Here is a 21,036-nt window from a genome sequence, read left to right as displayed (position 1 = left end):
TGGAGGGGGCAAAAACCAGACTTAAACTGTTCATATAGATTGTTTTGAGATAAATGAGAATGAAGTTGAATAGCCCATATTTTTTCAAGAATTTTCTAAATAAAGGGTAGATTAGAAATTGGACGAAAATTACTTTAATTGGTCAGATCGGCACCAAGTTTTTTCAGTATTGGGGTTATTGCAGCAGTTTTAAAAGATGAAGGAACAGTACCAGAAGTGAGACAGGAGTGAATTATAGCAGAAATAAAAGGAACCAGATATGGGAGGCAGGCTTTAACCAGAACTGTGGGGAGGGGATCCAGTTGACAGGTGGATGGCTTAGACTTACAGATGAGAGCTGAGATTTCTGAGAAAGTAGGAAGCTGAAAAGTGGAAAATGAGTGAGTAGGTGGATGAAATTCAAATGAAGCACTGGAAGAATCTGTCAGAATTGCTGTGATAAAACAGAATGGATACTCAGTTACTTCATTTAGTGTATGTATTACAATTTGACCCTTTTTCCCCCCTCTCTACTCCTTAACGTGTTCTTTTGTCTCTTGAAAAATGGATTATTTTATATTTCACAAACCATTGGTAGTTTCTGTGTCGTCTCAAAATTAATGTATGCTAAAGTTTCTTTATTAAAGTAGGTTTTAACTGAGTTTTTTTATTGTATTATACAGGTAGTGTTGGGGGCACTGGTGATCTGAACACTTTCCCAGAAGATCCTGAGTTTTATGAAATCATTCATCGAGCAGAACAAGCTATAGAGTGTGGGGTTTTCCCTGAAAGAATTTCTCAGGGTTCAAGTGGAAGCTACTTTGTCAAAGATCCTAAAGGGGTGAGCATGTTTTCTAAATGAATAGAGCACTCAAAGTGGCGTTTTTCAGTTTTCAACCGTAGTTCATTGAAACAATACGTTTTTGTAGGAGTCTTTGAGTTTTGGTACTTAGTATAGGTGTTTAAATATTCATCAGGCTTAACTACTTTTATTTATTTATTTTTATTCAAATATGTTTCCAATAGAAGATATCGACTGCAAAGGGAGCTGACTGAGCTGCCTTAAAATTCTTAGACATTACAAAATTGGATCTGCTCACTCTGCCCATAGTTTTCACTGCTATTGGGTTACTTTTCATTTCCATTGGACTATACATACATGAAAGGTAATCAGTGGTAATGTAAAGAGTAGCAATTTAGTTTTTCCCCTGCCCTTTTAGCATGTCCACCTGTACTATTACTTCTAGTTATAGTAATATTAGAATTCATGCTTATAAGGTGGACTTGATAATTTAAAATTCAATGTGGCCTTGGAAAGAGGTGAGGCTGCTAGCCTGTGCTTCAAATTAGAAACTGTCTGCAATGGGTGTAATTTTATCAACAACTTCATAAACATTTCTAAATGCTTTCCAAAGAATGTAGCCAAGCTCACAATATTACAAGACAGAGACATGAAGGCAAGATACAGTAGAATAAAGATATTTGTTTTCTCTATTGAGTTAGTTTTATAAATGTTGTTTACTACTTTGTTACAAGATGTGGTCTGATTGCATTGGACTGCTTATAATTAATCGTCTTGCCAATGAACATTAAAAAAAAAAAAAAAAAAAAGGTATTTGCCTTGAAGTTTTGCTTTAGCATTTGCAGTGTTTTTATTTAATTAAAAAAGACCAACAGTCCTAAAGACTGTTGTTACTTTCAACTGTAATAAGTGACATTATAGTGACATACGGCAATTCTCCACACCCCAGCAACAGGAGCACCATGACCTAACATACCAATTGGCATTGTGTTTTTAAAGCGTTAATTATGTCACCAATGTGCATGTCATGCTCCTATCCTTCCTTGACTTTTGCTAATTTGATGCACTTCAAATGCCCATGTTGTTGCAACTCTAAAACTCTACTTTGAAAGTATGACTGATAACTTTTTTTTTTTAACTTGAAAGACCCCTATTTCCACTACAAGCAGTGTGTTGTGAACGTTTTGTACCCATGTGTGAATCACTGTCTGTCTCTTCAGACACACTTGAACACATTTGTATATCCTTTTTACCACAACAAATCATCTCCTGCCACTGTTATTGATACACTATTGAACATTGTTTCTCAAATGTGAATTTCTGTTTGTTTTTAGCAGACACTTATAAAATAATCAGTGAAAAAATGTCATACTTCTAATCCCACATTGTTTCATTACATGTGATGAACAAAAATAAAACAACCTGAAAACTGTCAACACTCCAGTTATTTCAGTTTGGTAAAAAGATGACTATAAACTGAATTGAAATAGCATTGCAGCGTTTTTCACACACTGTTGAAAACAAAGTACACAGCCAACATGAATTTTGCATGGTTATGGGAGAATATGTGAAGTGGCACATAGTGGAAGGAGTGATTGAGCCACGGTGGACTCAGAAAATTTTTAGACATTGTAGACTGACAATAAATACAACAATAAGAATAAATAGTAGTCTTTTATTTATGAAAATGAAAAGACCAATGCAAAGTATTACTTGGCTGTGGATGAGGTGCATTTGAGAATGATTTCAGTACATCTATATTGAAATGGTAGCACATGTTTTGAATTATATGTAAACACAGTTGCATGTAATGAATTTTGTACATGTGTTTGTTAGATGCATACACACACACACAGGCAAAAAATCAGTTTATTATTGCATTAGCATACTCTGTACACTGTCAGGTCTGTCATTTCTGTGAAAAAATTTCACATAAGAATTGTGAGAACAGTCACTGATGACAATATACAGTAGAACCTCGGGTCACAAACGTCTCGGACCAGATACAAATGGGGTTATGACCAAGAAGTTCGCCAAACTTTTGTATCTGTTCACGACCACACACTTGGGTGACGAACAAGCCAGTTTCTGTTCCGGTTCGTACGTGCCGATGATTTCCGCACGTGTTCAGTCTCTCCCTGTGCAGCGAGAGAGCAAGAGAGAGAGGGCTGGCCGTGTAAGGCCGAGCAGGCAGTTAAAGAATGCACCGGGCTTGTTTTTAAACGAACTGATTCGAGCATTGTTTTAACCTCCTTGTATTTAATGGACTTTTTTCTATTGGATTTTAATCTCCACTTCACTTCTGTTTACAGCGATCGGTTCGTAGCGTGCATTGTTGCAATGTTACTTTTCTTGGTTGTTTATAAAATTACAGATTTTTCAAATGTTCATGTTTTTCCCTGTGCTTAAAACTCATTAAAAAAAGTTTTTACAGCGATCGGTTCGTAGCATGCATTGTTGAAATGTTACTTTTCTTGGTGGTTTATTAAATTACAGATTTTTCAAATGTTCATGTTTTCCCTGTGCTTAAAACTCATTGAAAAAAAAAAAAAAAAGTGTTCACAGCAAGCAGTTCGCAAGGCTATAGCGTGAATTCTTGCAATGTTACTTTTCTCTGTTCAAGGTTTTCTCAGTGTTATTCAATGTTTTTACATTTAGTTTACTATTATGCTGTGCATTCTATGGTATTATTAACTATTTTTTTGCTTAAAAATCTTATCTTTAAAAAAAATATATTTACATACAGTTCTCAAGGTCTGGAATGGATTAATTGTATTTACATACAATCCTATGGGGGAAATTACTTCGGGTCACAACCAAACCGGGTTACGACCAGAGTTTTGGAACGAATTACGGTCGTGACCCGAGGTTCCACTGTATTCATGCCACTTTCCACAGTGCTAGAAGTGGGCATTTCCTTTTCTGTGGATTGATTCAGGGCGAACATGTAAACTCCATACAGACAATGACCAAATTTGATAGATTCATTAGGTAGCTGCACTACTTGCTTTGACACCACACTGCCCTAAAATGATTGCTGTCTTACCTGTCTATGGTGTAGTGAGTTTTAAACTTTTAACTGTATATGTTTTGTCTTTAGAATATAATTGGTGTATTTAAACCAAAATCTGAAGAGCCTTATGGACATCTAAATCCAAAATGGACCAAATACTTTCACAAGATCTGCTGCCCTTGCTGCTTTGGAAGGGGATGCCTTGTCCCTAATCAGGGCTATTTGTCAGAGGCCGCTGCTTCGCTTGTGGATCAAAAACTGGGACTAAATATTGTACCAAAAACAAAGGTAATTATTCTTAATGTGTAAATAGTGAAAACTGCTAATGGCATTTACAGAGTAAACTGTAAAAAATACAACCCCTCCCAAACAAGCAAATACTTTGTGTATGGGTATTTATACATTTTTATATTGGTCCTCGAATTGCTATCTGTTTCAGTTGAATTATTAGTTATAAATGACATTTCATTTGTTAGAAAGTTGTTCTGCTTGTTACCTTTTAGTTTGTTTTCTGCCTAAAATGAAAATTACAGTCTTAAGAATGCAACCCTTAATCTTTCCTGTAGAGGTTAATCTTGTATTCTTGCAGTAAATCAAAATAAATCATTTTCTGCAGATATTTAACTGAAGAAGAAAAATTCAAAAGTTACAGTCTGCATAAATATTCAAGCCCTACACATTAATACTTTGTCGAGAACCCTTTTGCTGCAATAACATCCTTAATTCTTTTGGGGTGTTTATGTACCAGTTTTGCACATTTTTCAGGAGTGATTCTTCCCCATTCTTCTTGGCAAAATGTATAGAGATCGAATAGGTTGGTGGAATGGCACCTCTGAACAGCAGTTTTCAAATAGTACCACAGCTTCTGAATAGGTTTCAGATCAGGGCTTTCTTTGACTTAGCCATTCCGTAACGTTAACCTTTCTGTTTTTGAGCCATTCCAGTGTTTCGTTGGCCTTATGCTTAGGGTCATTGTCAAATTAAAGATGAATCTTCTCCTGAGCTGTAGGTTCCTAGCAGACTGGAGCAAGTTCTCCTACAATATTTTGTGGTATTTGTGTCCCCCGTTGTCCATTTAACTCTGACAAGATTTCCAGTCCTAGCACATGAAAAGAATCTCCATAGCATAATGCTGCCACCACCATATTTCACCATAGGTATGGTGTTTCTTGGGGCATGGGCAGTGTTAGTTTTACGTCACACATACCTCTGAAGTCTGGCCAAAAAGTTCTATTTTGGTCTTATTTTGCCATAAAACCTTTCCCCACATCTTAACTGAGTCTTTGTTATGTTTTATGGCAAATATCATACATGCTTTTTAGTGGACTTTCTTAAGAAATGGCTTTTTTCTTGCTACACTCCCATAAAGGTCTGTTTTATGGAGAATTCTTGAAGTTGTGGACCATTGCACCTTCATTCAGGTTTTAGCAAAAGAGCATTGCATACTTATGAGAGTGACAACTATTGTACAGTATTTTTAGTAGCCTCACTCACCAGTCAACATCTTGCTCTGATGTTTAGTTTTGAGGGGCGGCCTGTTCTAGTAAGAGTCTAGGTGCTTTTATGAACCTTCCATTTTCTGATGATGGATCCAACAGTGCTTAACAGAAAATTTTAAACTCTTCAATGTTTTTTGTAGCCATTTCCTATCCTGTGCATTTCAATGAATTTGTTTCTCACATCAGCAGAATGCTCCTTTGGCTTTATTTTTGCAGTGATTGTCTAAAAAAGAATGATGGCTTTTACAAAGGGTGCTTTATATATCCAGAGAGATATAAAGGACTCATAAGTAATACCTAATTATGTTTAAATATGGTCAAATCACTGTCACCTTTGTTTTGTTTGTGATTCTGAACGCATGACTTTGTAAATTTTCTAAGAGCAACTATACCATATATAAGGCAAAATCTCCAATTTTAAAAAGCCACTTTAGTGGACTGAGAGAAGAAAAACATTAAAGGCACATAGTACATAAAGTACCATGTAGAAGTCAAATGACAGTATTGAATAATTTTGGGGTGCAGTTAGATATGGTGTATCAGATCTGAGACCGTGTATGTATAAATTTCTGGTTGGGAGAAGTTTAATAGCTTGACTTTAATCTGGGTTAGCCTCAGTGCTGAACATGCTATCTGCACATGCTCCCAACCTCTCTCTCTCGAAAATGTAAATTAATTTTCTGCAAATGTGGGTATAATATTTAAACTAACTTAAACTTTCCTTGTCTCATTTGCATTTTATCTTAAACTTGCTTTACAACCGAGGGTGTACTCACACTAGGCATGTTTGTTCTGTACAGTGCCCAAGCATGATTATCCCCACCCCCCATTCCCCCACTGGCCTGCGCTTAACTTTCTGGGCCCGGGCACACTTTCATCATGACCACACTACTTTGTGTAAAGTCAAAACAAGATCCGAAGGCGGGATAACAACATGCATGTCAAAATGATTTTACTCTTTTTGTGTTTTTTTTTTTTTTGGAGTCGTGTAGAGAGGGATAATGAGAGGGATAAGCAGCGTGTTGCTGTTAATCATGCTGCACATATGAGAAGATTTTTACAGTGACAAATGATGTTAAGGGAGGAATTAGCAGTTTTTTTTGCCAACTACAATTCATGTTCATGTGTAAGGTAAGAATTAAAACCTGTTTTTAACTCAAATGGTAGTGCAATTCTCATTTCACGCAATATTTCATTTGTCCCATCATTGACGTCATGTCTGTTTTCTGTGTTCAGGCACGTTTATCGATCACACTGTTCCAGAATCCTACTGAGCTGTGCTCGGGCCCACCTCTTCCAAGCGGGCCAGGGCACGGTACAGTTGGCCTGGCATGGAGCGATCACATAAGTCATACAAACTGGACTTTGCGCAGTTACATGCAAACAAATGTGCTTCGGCACAGAACAAACTGCAGCTTTGAGTACACCCTTAGACATGTTTCAGAATTTATTATAAATATATTTTAGTCTTTTTAAATTGTTTGCTTAGCATTGTACAGTTAATTGATTCATTTTTAGGACAAGGAAATACAACCATATACCCAGGGTACTTAAATTGTAATGTTGTACAGTAATCCCTCGCTATATCATGGTTCGCCTTTCGCTGCTTCACTGTATCGCGGATTTTACATGTAAGCATATTTAAATATATATCGCGGATTTTTTGCTGGTTCACATATTTCTGCGGACAATGGGTCTTTTAATTTCTGGTACATGCTTCCTCAGTTGGTTTGCCCAGTTGATTTCATACAAGGGACGCTATTGGCAGATGGCTGAGAAGCTACCCAACTTACTTTTCTCTCTCTCTCTCTCTCTTGGTCTGACATTCTCTGCTCCTGATGGAGGGGGTGTGAGCAGGGAGACTGTTTGCACACCTAGACGATACGGACGCTCGTCTAAAGATGCTGAGATTACCTTCACGTTGCTCCCTTCTGTGCAGCTGCTTCGTGAAGCAACATGCTGCACGGTGCTTCGCATACTTAAAAGCTTGAAGGGCACGTATTGATTTTTGATTGTTTGTTTGTTTGTTTTTATCTGTCTCTCTCTCTCTCTCTCTCTCTCTCTCTCTCTCTCTCTCTCTCTCTCTCTCTCTCTCTGACATTCTCTGCTCCTGACGGAGGGGGTGTGAGCTGCTGCCTTCATTGCAACTGCTTTATACGGCAGTGCTTCGCATACTTAAAAAAGCCAAACAGTCCTATTGATTTGTTTGCTTTTCTTTCTCTCTCTGACATTCTCTGCTCCTGACACGCACTCCTTTGAAGAGGAAGATATGTTTGCATTCTTTTAATTGTGAGACGGAACTGTCATCTTTGTCTTGTCATGGAGCACAGTTGAAACTTTTGAAAAAGAGACAAATGTTTCTTTGCAGTGTTTGAATAACATTCCTGTCTCTCTACAACTTCCTGTGTTTCTGTGCACATCTGTGACCCAAGCATGACAATATAAAAATAACCATATAAAAATATGGTATCTACTTCACGGATTTTTCACGGGTTCTGGAACACAACCCCTGCGATCGAGGAGGGATTACTGTATTCCAGTTAAATTTGGAAGCTGATTTAAAGAAATTCATTATTTAACATTTCATTTTCAAGTAATAAATTGCTTGTATCAGAAAGGTGCAGCTGGATGATAAATTAGACTGGACTGCCAATACTGATGCTCTGTGTAAGAAAGAACAGAACCGGTTATACTTCCTTAGAAGGCTGGCGTCCTTCAGCATCTGCAATAAGATGCTGCAGATGTTCTACCAGACGGTTGTGGCGCGCGCCCTCTTCTACGCGGTGGATTGCTGGGGAGGCAGCATTAAGAAGAAAGACGCCTCACGCCTGGACAAACTGGTGAGGAAGGCAGGCTTTATTGTTGGCATGGAACTGGACAGCTTGAAATCTGTGGCAGGGCGACGTGCACTCAGCAGGATCCTATCAATTATGGAGAATCCACTGCATCCACTAAACAGTGTCATCTCCAGACAGAAGAGCAGCTTGAGCGACAGACTGCTGTCACTGTCCTGCTCCACTGACAGACTGAGAAGATCTTTCCTCCCCCAAACTATGCGACTCTTCAATTCCACCCGGGTGGGGGGGATTGGGGGTAAACGTTAACATAATACAAAGTTATTGTCTGTTTTTACCTGCATTGTTATCAATCTTTAATTTAATATTGTTTTTTGTATCACTATGCTGCTGCTGGAGTATGTGAATTTCCCCTTGTAATAAAATCTGTCTATCGAGTTACCAAGTATTAGAAACATATGAATAAAGGTTTACACCCAAGGGTTACTGTCTGCCCAGATCCTCACTGGGCATTCTGCACCGTGTTGTGGTTTAGACTAGTGACCATGATAAAATTATATTAAAGACAAAAATAATATGCTTAACATTTTTGATACAGCCATCTTTGTTTTTTGGAAACAAATTTTTTCTATTATTAAATTAATTTTAATAAAACTTCTGATCATCCCATTCAGGTTGTTTGGCTGGTCAGCGAAACCTTCAATTATAATGCAATAGACAGAGCAAAATCTAGAGGAAAGAAATACGCTATGGAGAAGGTGCCAACAGTTGGAAAAAGGTTTCATCGAATTGGACTGCCACCTAAGGTATACAAATAGATATATGCACACAAACATTAGAATTATCAAGAAAAGCCTGATGATAATGAAATATCCAGTGATTCCATCTGTCAGTGTGAGAAAATGATAGAAAAGAACATGTTATTGTTTTGACAACATGCTGTGACTGATTTTGTGAAGGAGAAAATTCCAGTTGCTGGCTTTTGGACAACTTCCACATCTGTATGAGCAAACTAGACATTTAGACATGAGAAGGTATTCAAGAGTTTACAGGGTAAATTGCACAAATACAACACTCATTTTTTCCTGTTTAGTATCAGCAGTTAATTTTTTTTATTGGTAAAGTTTTATTTAATAATCTGTTTACTAAATCTTTCCAGCTTGGTACATAATAAAAGTAGTTGATGTCTGCTTTTCTTTTACTACGTGATGAATTAAAAGCTTGATTTTCAGAACTTTTTTTTTTTTTTAAATGCAAAGCATCAATGTGCTGTTACTAATATCAAAAGCATTTACTCTGTTAAGATTGTTTTTGACAAAAAAAAATGTTTTTTTGGAGATGTGCCAACCTGGTACATTAGTAAAAAGAATTTAAGCTACAAGACAAACATTTACTGTGCCATTTTATTTCACAAAATAAATGCATTAGTAGCATAATTCAGTTACTTTGTGGATTTACCAAAGTAAACGAACAAAACAACAAAAGCATTGCAGCTATTCTAGAACATTGTGTGGGGCTCTTATAAGTGACAGTATACTCTGTTCTTCATTGTCTGTAAGTGAAACCTTTAGAACACTAAGACAAGAGAGAGTGGTGCCCTGGAAGAAAACTGATAGTAATTCCTCAGGATGCTAAAGGACAGATGGCTCACCTTAATCTAAAAGTTAATTACCCTTTAACAGCACAGAGAGAGAAACAACTGAGTTCTCCAAGGAGGACAAAACAGTTTTAGGTTGACATATGGTGTTGGAAGCTTATGGCTATAAAAGTTGGGAGCTTATAAGCTAAATTGTAGACATAATCATTGAAGGAATAAAGAGCTCAGAGACACAGAAAGATACCTATGTTGCCATGGCTAGTTGTAGCATTATTCTGCTGTAGTTAAAGAGGGCTGACCGAACACCAGAATTGATTCATAAGTTTGTCTTAGAAGTTTGGTCTGAGATGTTGTTTAAAGTCTACTCAGGCCAAGGATGCTAACAATCAAGAGTTGAAGCTTCCTACTGCAGCAGATATAGGGAGAACCAATGAACTTCACATTGAGAGTAATTGGATCAGGATTTGAACAGAGTTTTTTGGATATATTAGCCAGCAGAGCTATCCACTAGAGTTACCTGTGTATTATTGTGTTTTGTTTTTTTTTATTATTTTATTAATATTAAATGCATATCATACAAATAAGTCAAGTTTTACAAAAATAGGTTCAAAACTAATCAACCTCCACCCCTTAGCGAAAGAGAGCTAGGCCAGCAGAGTAAAACTATACGCTAGTAAAAGTAAGTACATAGGTAAATTAATAAATGAATAAAGATAAATGGAGTAAAAGAGGGGAGAGAAATTGCCTCCTCAATTTAAATGCTTATTCTAAAATGTTATTGATTTAGATCCTGCCTGGTTTTGAAAAAAGTTTTGTACAGATCCTCTAAGTGCAAATTTGGATTTTTCCAGTTTCAAATAATATATAACATCTCATTGACTTATATTAGGTGAGTTAGAATTCTTCCAGTTGAGCAAGATAAGTCTGTGTGCCAATAGTGTAGTAAAGGCAATTATAGTTTATTTGTCCTTCTCCACTTTGAGCCCATCTGGAAGTACATCAAACACAGCTGTTAGTGGATTAGGAGGGATTGTATCACCAAGGCTGTCTGAAAGGCATTTAAAGATTTTGGTCTAAAATGATGTTAATTTGGTGCAGGCCCAAAACATGTGGCCCAGTGAGTCCGGAAATTGATTGCAGCATTCACAGGTTTGATCTTGCCCTGGAAACATTTTGTACAATTTTAAATGAGAGAGATGCACTCGATATATAATTTTGAGTTGAATAATTCTATGCTTTGCGCATATGGAGCTCAAGTGAATTCTCAGCTTTGCTACCTTCTACTCCTTTTCTGAGATGTTAAGTGAGAGATCCTTTTCCCACTGTACTCTTGGATCTTTGAAAGGGAGGGGCTGTAAAATGGTTTTATGTATTATGGAAATACTGTCTGAGTCCTCAAGATGGATCAATATTTTTTCCGGTATAGAGGTACAGTAGGTGGAAGGTGAGGGTGAGAGTCTATTTAGCAAAATTTCTAATTTGAAAGTAGTGAAAGAAATGTGTTGCTAGAAAGTTAAATTTGGAGTGTAATTGTTCATAGGAGACAAAGACATTGTCTATGTACAGATCTCTAAGTGATTTAATCCCTAATGTTTTCCCGACATTGAAAACTGTGTACGTTTGAGAGGGTGGAAAAAGGTGGCTCTTATGCAGAGGTGCTACAGATAAAAGCTTCTCTATCTTAAAATACTTCCTACATTGGTTCCATATTCTGAGTGAGTGAAGCACAATTGCGTTGTTAGTGTATTGGAGATAACTTGTGTTTATTGGGGTGCAAAGCAAGAAATATAAAGAAGAACTGCAGGATTTTATTTGTATTGCGGACCAAGCCTGTGTCAGTCTATTTCTGTCCATGTTTTAATAGATAGATAGATAGATAGATACTTTATCTATTAAAACATGGACAGAAATAGACTGACACAGGCTTGGTCCGCAATACAAATAATAGCTTTTATATTTGCCGCCCAGTAATATAATTAAAACCCCCCCTTAAACCCTCACCGCCTAATTTGCTGTAGTATATATTGCCTTTGATTCCTGCATATGTAGTCATTTTCCTCTGATGACACCTGGTAGGTTTATGAAAGTTTAGGAATAAAAAAAACTTTTTTAAAATATGTGATTCATTTTCTCCCCTTGTGGATTACTAGTTACAAATATTCAATCCATATTACAAACCTTCACTTCCATATTTATTTATTTACTTACTTATCTACCTATTTATGTATTTATTTATTCAAAGAGCTTCTGTATAACACCAGATTTCCTCATTGGGGACAAATAAACTAAAACACCCTTGAACCATTCCTCCCAACCGCCCAGGGTAGACAATTTCCGTGGTACATGGGTAGAGCAGCTAATTATTCATAATCCACAAGCCTCTTTCTATCTCTCCACACAATCACAGACACCCCCACCCTGAGATGGTATCATACATTGGTATAGAACATTTAGAAATGACAATGTGAATTTTCAAGACCTTGTACAGCCCCAATTGGCACTATTTTTTTCTTATCTTGTTTGTTGTTAAAAATGTTGATACACAGTTATATGTGCTAATGAAAAAATACATCAGCATTTGCATAAGCTGTTTTATGTTAAAAGTTTGTCACACAGACTAATCTCTTGAAATGATTAAAACATTCCAGGTTCAGCTTTCAGAATCCATTTAACAGTTTTCTCTTCTACTGCAGAACACTCAGTAGGACTCAGTAGTGAGTGATAACTGGGGTCACTAAAATGCATTTATATTAAAGACATGATCAGTCAATTAAAAAAAATACAAAGATGCATCATGAAAATTTGCTATTAAATTTAGTTAAATATTGGACATTATGGAAATTGAAAAGTATACTGGTTAATACTGCTCTAGTGTCGTTGGTTTGAAATGAATCCCCCACTTGATTATTCATTCATATTCTCTATATTTATATACACACATACTTAGCGGGTGTTAGTGATTCAGCTTCCATTTTTATCAATGTTATGGTTCTGTATTAAGTTTGTCCTATGTCTCAATTATCTCTATACATAATCCCATATAGAAAAATACACATAAGTGATACAACCATAAACTATCTCTGCAGCATCCAGTGCCAGGCAGGAATCAGACTGGAGAGGTACACAATTATTTGGTTTGGTACAGTCATACACACTCACTCATTGGAATTAACCCAGGCAAAAACACTGAGTGCTTTTACATGTACACACAAACCAGGATAAGGTGAGTAACCCAGTTAGGGCAGAAACCTGGTTTCTTAAAAAAAACTCTGTTTACATATACATTTCTGGAGTTCTTGACATCATTACTGTAAGCCGTGCAAAAGAGAGAAATGTCATCATTGGCTGAAAACAAGCATGAACCTGTGACAATTTTCTTGTTTTTTATAATTATATTTAGTCCTTCATTTGCTGTGTAGTAAGTAACATCCACGCCCTTTTTACATCTTCGACCTAAGCCACCAGTGATCCGTGGTATGAAAACTGGCCTCTGTGTCACCTGATCACGCTGTTAATAGCTGGATTAAAACTAAACTGTCACTTGCATTATATTTTTCATTACTGTAAGAAGTGATTTAACTTCATAACACACTTTACTTTTAACGTGTTTTCTCCAATACTGCATCCGAGATTGTGCTGCTGAACTTAGCACTGTACATTAAGCTCATCAACATAAATGTAGTGTTTTCTGAAATATTCACTCATTATTTCAACCAGAAGAAATAACACAATTGCCCAGGTATTTGCTACAGAAAATGTATCTTTTGGACAAGGTTACTGAAAGCATGTGTGAAGCTAACACATGTGCAGACAAACAGAGTGCAGCAAACATGAACAGAATAGAAAATCCTTAACCAAAACCCGGTTAAGTGTTTACATGGCCAAATTTCCGAGTTATTCATGGAGAATTCTACCTGTTTTCTCTAACCAGGACAAAGGTTTACATGGCATTTTAGAAACAGGGTTTCTGTGAATATTCCGGCTTATTAAAGTACACAGTAATGCACTCACTGTGACCAAGCTAGAAGTTAAATCTAACCCCATGTCAAAATATCATCTTTAAACCCAAAACACTATTTTATATAAAAATTTGTTTCTGTATGACATTCTGAATCTTTCTCGTTGGGCTTAGAACAGAAAAGGATATCCATAGGCAATGTTGTAGCATACAAGGAAACAACACCAAATAATGTAATCATAATTTTAAAACAACTCTTCCCAGTGAGTCAGTGCAAAATGGCATAATGAGTTTTCAGAAAAAGTGGAATGTCACTTGCTGTTTTTGGAACCTCCAAGACTGTTAAAATTAAGGCAATGGTCACAGCAGAGGTGCTATGCTGAAGTGAGGCAAAACATGGGAAGGAGAAACTGTTTTGCTGTGACAATGTATGACATTCCTGTAGGCTCAGCTGTATATATAAATGTTTAACTTCAGTTGCGTTGCTGCTGTTAAGGGAAGCAGGCTACTTGCATTAACAAGGTGATTTGCCAAATAAGTTGACCATGTGCATATTCAAATACAGAAATCATTGTTATATCTCCCAGTATATTAAAAATTATAATACCATTATTCTTTTCTGATTGCGCAATATAAATGTACATTTATAGTCTGGACGTATAAATCTTTAATGGAATATATTAATAGGGAAATACAGTGGTGTGAAAAACTATTTGCCCCCTTCCTGATTTCTTATTCTTTTGCATGTTTGTTACACAAAATGTTTCTGATCATCAAACACATTTAACCATTAGTCAAATATAACACAAGTAAACACAAAATGCAGTTTTTAAATGATGGTGTTTATTATTTAGGGAGAAAAAAAATCCAAACCTACATGGCCCTGTGTGAAAAAGTAATTGCCCCCTTGTTAACAAATAACCTAACTGTGGTGTATCACACCTGAGTTCAATTTCTGTAGCCACCCCCAGGCCTGATTACTGCCACACCTGTTTCAATCAAGAAATCACTTAAATAGGAGCTGTCTGACACAGAGAAGTAGACCAAAAGCACCTCAAAAGCTAGACATCATGCCAAGATCCAAAGAAATTCAGGAACAAATGAGAACAGAAGTAATTGAGATCTATCAGTCTGGTAAAGGTTATAAAGCCATTTCTAAAGCTTTGGGACTCCAGCGAACCACAGTGAGAGCCATTAACCACAAATGGCAAAAACATGGAACAGTGGTGAACCTTCCCAGGAGTGGCTGGCCGACCAAAATTACCCCAAGAGCGCAGAGACGACTCATCCGAGAGGTCACAAAAGACCCCAGGACAACGTCTAAAGAACTGCAGGCCTCACTTGCCTCAATTAAGGTCAGTGTTCACGACTCCACCATAAGAAAGAGACTGGGCAAAAACGGCCTGCATGGCAGATTTCCAAGACGCAAACCACTGTTAAGCAAAAAGAACATTAGGGCTCGTCTCAATTTTGCTAAGAAACATCTCAATGATTGCCAAGACTTTTGGGAAAATACCTTGTGGACTGATGAGTCAAAAGTTGAACTTTTTGGAAGGCAAATGTCCCGTTACATCTGGCGTAAAAGGAACACAGCATTTCAGAAAAAGAACATCATACCAACAGTAAAATATGGTGGTGGTAGTGTGATGGTCTGGGGTTGTTTTGCTGCTTCAGGACCTGGAAGGCTTGCTGTGATAGATGGAACCATGAATTCTACTGTCTACCAAAAAATCCTGAAGGAGAATGTCCGGCCATCTGTTCGTCAACTCAAGCTGAAGCGATCTTGGGTGCTGCAACAGGACAATGACCCAAAACACACCAGCAAATCCACCTCTGAATGGCTGAAGAAAAACAAAATGAAGACTTTGGAGTGGCCTAGTCAAAGTCCTGACCTGAATCCAATTGAGATGCTATGGCATAACCTTAAAAAGGCGGTTCATGCTAGAAAACCCTCAAATAAAGCTGAATTACAACAATTTTGCAAAGATGAGTGGGCCAAAATTCCTCCAGCGCGCTGTAAAAGACTCATTGCAAGTTATCGCAAACGCTTGATTGCAGTTATTGCTGCTAAGGGTGGCCCAACCAGTTATTAGGTTCAGGGGGCAATTACTTTTTCACACAGGGCCATGTAGGTTTGGATTTTTTTTTCTCCCTAGATAATAAAAACCACCATTTACAAACTGCATTTTGTGTTTACTTGTGTTATATTTGACTAATGGTTAAATGTGTTTGATGATCAGAAACATTTTGTGTGACAAACATGCAAAAGAATAAGAAATCAGGAAGGGGGCAAATAGTTTTTCACACCACTGTATACTATTAGAGAGCATATTCACATCACCAGAGTAGCAATCTATTGTCGGAGTATTTAAATGATGTCAAATGTTTATAATGTGAAAATATGCTTTTGATATTTAAGTTTTGTAACCTGAATGATAATGTAAATACTCATTTGCTGGCCCTTATTATACTCAAATGTTTAATTTAACAGGGACTACCTTACTCATTAGGTACTAACACCCCATTCTTAAATTTTCTTCAGGCCACTTTCAAGCTATTGTTCTTAATATTTTACCTTTGTGTATTGTTTCTTTCTCTTCTATTTTAGGTTGGTTCATTTCAGCTTTTTGTTGAAGGTTACAAGGAAGCAGATTTTTGGTTACGCAAATTTGAGACTGATCCCCTTCCAGAGAATACAAGAAAACAGCTTCAGTCTCAGTTTGAACGACTAGTAATATTGGATTATGTTATTAGGAATACAGGTAAGACTGTTTTCTATATAGTAGATTTGTTTGTTATTTTTTAATGCCATTGAGTACTTGTCAGCCTCTTTATCAGAGATTTAGTGAATTAAAAAAAAAATGATATCCAAAAGTTTAAATATATATAATTTTGCCCTCCCCATTGAAGATAAGGAGCAGTAAAAGTATGACACAAGACTGTAAGTTAAGAACTAAAAGTAAGAGCTGCATACATTTTTCTGTGATTTCAGTTGAAGTCATGGCTGGGAAAAAAAAGTTTATTGACACCAATATTTGTCAGTTTAGTCTTTTACAGTTTGATACAACTTTATTAAAGGTTCATTTTGACATGGGCATCAAAAGGATATCTAGAATACGTAAGTAGAAATCAATTATAGGAAACATTTCACCAAACACCCCCAATAGCCTTAGCACCCTATGTGAATTACATTTTGGCCCGCTTGTCTAATAACGTTAGTCGTCTAAATTTAGGAAAATACAGTCATCTCAGACCTAGGACTGGACAGGATTATGAACAGACTCTCTTTCTTTAGCATTTGCTGTCTGTGTTATATAACCCTAACATCTGGGCATAATACATTACTTGAAACTGTAAAAAAAAAAAAAAAAATTGTTTACTCTGACTTTCTTGGATATAGCTCTTCTACCTAGGTCTTAGGCCTTTGCCTTCTGCCCTGACTTATTACATACTTGTGGAAAAGGGTAAATGAATAATAAAGAGAAAAATAGTACAGTAGACAACTTAAGCAAAGTATTATTTTGTTTAATTTTTAGAGCCAGAATAACTATAGAGATGTGTCTTGTGGATATATAAAAGATTTTCAAATTTTCCAGCAACATAGAAAATATTTTTAATTTCAAAATAAACAACATTTAGATCAATATGTTTTCTTTTTCGTGTGTTCTTTAACTACCTTATACTGAAAACATTCTGTCTGCTGAGAAACCTTTTTTCCCAGAAGTTGTATGTAACTATGGTGACTGCTGCTGTGAAATATAAAACAGATGTGTAAATTTATTCATTGTCAGTGTTAAGAAATTCAGATTTATTAGTATTTAATGCACTCTTTCTTGCTATGCAGTACAGTCTAAAAATATAAATTGTATGGATGGATGGGTTTAATTACATTTAAATTCTTATAGTCCAAGTGCTGTATGTATAGATAGGACTTTATTTGTCCCAAGAGAAAACGATCTTTTTACAGAGCTCAGTAAATAAATATTATAACAACAACCTCCCTCAAATACATGCCAGAATCACAAAAAATAAAGGAAAACCTCTGACTTGGCCAATGATGATGAAAAGAGTAGTTACTCTAGCTGTGAGGTATTGCTATTGATAGAAAGGAACTCAGCAGCATTTATTGACACTCATCTGCTGAATAATTTGTTGATTGGAAGTAGGCAATGCTAGTGTGTTATAGAGAGAGAATATTAAGCATTGTGGATCTCGGGTTTGTTTTCATGCTCTCTTCTCTAGTACCTCCAGTGGTTGAGAGTTCATCCCATAACTGGGCCTACCTTTTTATTTGAATATATAGGTTCCTGCTTGTTATGTTCCTTATAACAGATTAAAATTTGTGCTGTTCTAAAGATCTCCCTACCAAAATTTAGGTTAAAAGTTCTGAAGTACTGTGTAGTGGTTCATAAGGGCAAAGTTGTGAGTAGTTCCTCAGAACTACTCCATACTTTTCTCGTACAGGATGATTAGCCTTGATGCACTAATTGAACTTTTTATACGGGCACTTCATATGCATAAGTTATTCCACTTTACATAAACAATTGAAATTGTATTGGAAGAACTCTAAAATACCTTTAATTTCCAACAGTTTAGAACTTAATGTTTGTGAAACAGTATTATTTGGTGTATGGAAGACATGTTGTATACATGGTGCTCAGTTTTTTGCTGAACTGAGGGCTTGTACCCTGCCTGTTCCTTACAGGATCCCACAATATGGTGCAGGCATTATAGCACTTAGTAATACAACCTTTTTAAAGATATTTTGGCTGTACTTGATTTCCTCAAGTCAGTAGTGTGGCAGTTCTTTCGGAGTTATAACAAATATACCTAAATATTCACTGTACCAGACAAATTGTTCTTGCTTTTGCAGTATCTTACATATTCTTGTTGGTTTGAAATCTGTTATGGAACTCCCCAGAACACTAATATTTGCGATTTTGAAGTACAGGTTTTTTTTTTTATTAAATGTACTAGAAGCAGGACCCGGCATTGCACGGGTAAGTAATTTTAAGCTCTGGTTCATTTTGTCTGCTAGTCTGGCTTCAGTCAATTCTGGTGTTTCACTTGATCTGAGCTACCAGGTGGCACTGCTGTTTAAACTATAGTGAAAATGAAAAGAAAAAAAAAAAGGTAAAGCCAAAATTTTGGGTTGGAACATAGCTGATGGTCTTCCTACGATCAAATATGTAAGGTGTGTAAATTTTGACATAGACAGGTGAAGATTTGTATACCAGACACACACACACATCTACAGAATACATAAACACACAGAATTTTAGCTTTATATGTTAGATTTTTAAAACTTAAATATTTGCATGCTGATGTAATATTTTCAGACGTTAAATATTCAATTTTGTCAAACTTCATTTTATTCACTTCAATTGAATCCCAGCCTTTTTCATTTGGACTTGGAAAATTCTCCATTTGTTTGTATAAGCGTTTCCTCCCAAATCTCAAATATGTGTGTATGTGTTAATTAGTCACTCTAAATAGAGCTAGGATGCCTCACACCCACTAACACCTTGTGCAGGGTTGGTTCATGTTCAGTGCTGCTCTGTGAAGTCCTTAAAACTGCATAAAGGGTCCTATCTGAGCAATCACTGGGCGTAATGCAGGAGCAGCACTTGGACAGTGTGCCTTTTCATTGCAGGGTAACCACACACACACTAGGGCCATTTTAGTAACAGCAGCTTTTCTAACCTGCACGTCTTTGGACTATGTGAAGAAACCAAAACACCCAGGGGATACCCACTGTGGACACCAGGAGGCGTACAGCTCCCCAGACTCCACACACACAGAGCCCAAGTTCAGCACATAAGATAAGTTTATTCAACTGTGGGAAATGCTTCTGTCTCGTTCCCACAGTGCCACAGTTCCCAAGCACAGTATAATACAGCAGTCTTTTTTTTTTTTTTTTTCTTCTCTTTCTCTTCTGTTTCCTTCTACACTCTTCCTGGCAGCAACCTTCATCCACCTCCGAAACATCCTCCCCGACACCCCCAAACACACACTCTGTCTCCTGGAGTAGTGTTGGCTGGCTCCTTTAACAAGGTACCCAAAAGTGCTCCAGGTGTCCAGTGAATTTCTTCCAGCAGGATTTCCATGTGTGGTGGAAGCCCAACGTAGTAGAGCTGTGGAGGCTCTGCAGCATCCCCTGGCAGCACCCACGGAATCCAACAGGGCTTAAGCAAATTCTGGCTCCCAGCATGCCCTTTGGGAAACCGAGGGTCTGCCCTCTATCCTCCTGAGGGAGATGAAGCCCTGAAGACACTCTTCCCCTGGCCCATCCATTATATAGGTGTCCTGGCTGGGCAAGGGCCCTGGCCATCTGCCACACTACGAAGATACGGAGATAAAAATGCAAACTCCATGTAGGAAGCACTAAGGACATGAACCCTAGTCTCCTTACTATGAAGCAGCATTACCGTGTCCTCAAACTGCTTTTAAAGGTGACTGAATAAACATATGAAGTTTCACTGTTTTGTTTACTTAAAGTGCTTTATCATGCAATTGTTTCACAACAAAGCAAAGTTTAAACAGAAGGATTAAACAGTTTACATTTTCTTTTATTAACTACAAAGAGGACTATTTCATTTATGTTAGGTAGAATGCCCAGAGGGGACTGGGCGGTCTTGTGGCCTGAAACCCCTACAGATTTTATTTTTTTCTCCAGCTTTCTGGACTTTTTTTTTTTTTTGTTTTTTTCTGTCCACCTTGACCATCGGACCTTACTCCTTTTCTATGTTAACTAATGTTGTCTTATTTTAATTTCTTATTTTGTCTTTTATTTTTATTTTCTTCATTATGTAAAGCACTTTGAGCTACTTTTTGTATGAAAATGTGCTATATAAATAAATGTTGTTGTTGTTGTTGTTTCCAAGAAAGACTGTTTGTGTTTTGTGTAATAAAACAAACCCATTATTTAAGCGCAGTGTTAACACAGATCACCTGTTTCCACTTATAAACTTTTTTGAATTATTGCTGTTGTGTTTGTTAAAGTTATTCATATAAGTGGAAGGTTTACATTTTTTATGTTTGGTTCTGAATGAAGTCAAACCATTAAAGAATATATATATATATATATATATATATATATATATATATATATATATATATCTTCGTCTAAACTGGCCTGAATTGTTTTAATGGTTACAACTACCTACAAATAAAAAGGTAGCTGATTCATGGTTTTTGGTCTTTGTAGGAGGGCTAACTACATATATTTAAAAAATGCCAACAAAATCCACAAGTAACAAACTCCACATACAGGTTTTGTTAGTATTTAGTAGACTGAAATTAATGCAGTCTGTTTTATAGGAACTAGTCTTTGACTGAATAAATATGTACTTTTAATGGAGTTTTTATTGTTTATTAGTTTTATTCAGGATAT

At 36.6% G+C, this 21,036-nt stretch overlaps 1 protein-coding gene across 2 annotated transcripts in view; it reads left to right on the top strand.

Annotated features, from left to right (window-relative positions):
• pi4k2b (phosphatidylinositol 4-kinase type 2 beta) overlaps window positions 1-21,036 on the top strand; it is a 78,483-nt gene that overhangs the window by 43,723 nt on the left and 13,724 nt on the right. For both annotated transcript variants that reach the window (XM_028801745.2, XM_028801744.2), the window contains exons 2-5: window positions 663-820; window positions 3,882-4,082; window positions 8,763-8,894; window positions 16,252-16,405. In XM_028801745.2, the coding sequence (XP_028657578.1) occupies window positions 663-820; window positions 3,882-4,082; window positions 8,763-8,894; window positions 16,252-16,405 (645 nt within the window). The remainder of the gene's footprint in view (window positions 1-662; window positions 821-3,881; window positions 4,083-8,762; window positions 8,895-16,251; window positions 16,406-21,036) is intronic.

The sequence above is a fragment of the Erpetoichthys calabaricus genome, chromosome 5 (genome assembly GCF_900747795.2).
Source record: "Erpetoichthys calabaricus chromosome 5, fErpCal1.3, whole genome shotgun sequence".
Classification (NCBI taxonomy): domain Eukaryota; kingdom Metazoa; phylum Chordata; class Cladistia; order Polypteriformes; family Polypteridae; genus Erpetoichthys; species Erpetoichthys calabaricus.
The sequence above is the reverse complement of the archived record's forward strand: the minus strand, read 5'-3'. Positions and strand labels throughout refer to the sequence as shown.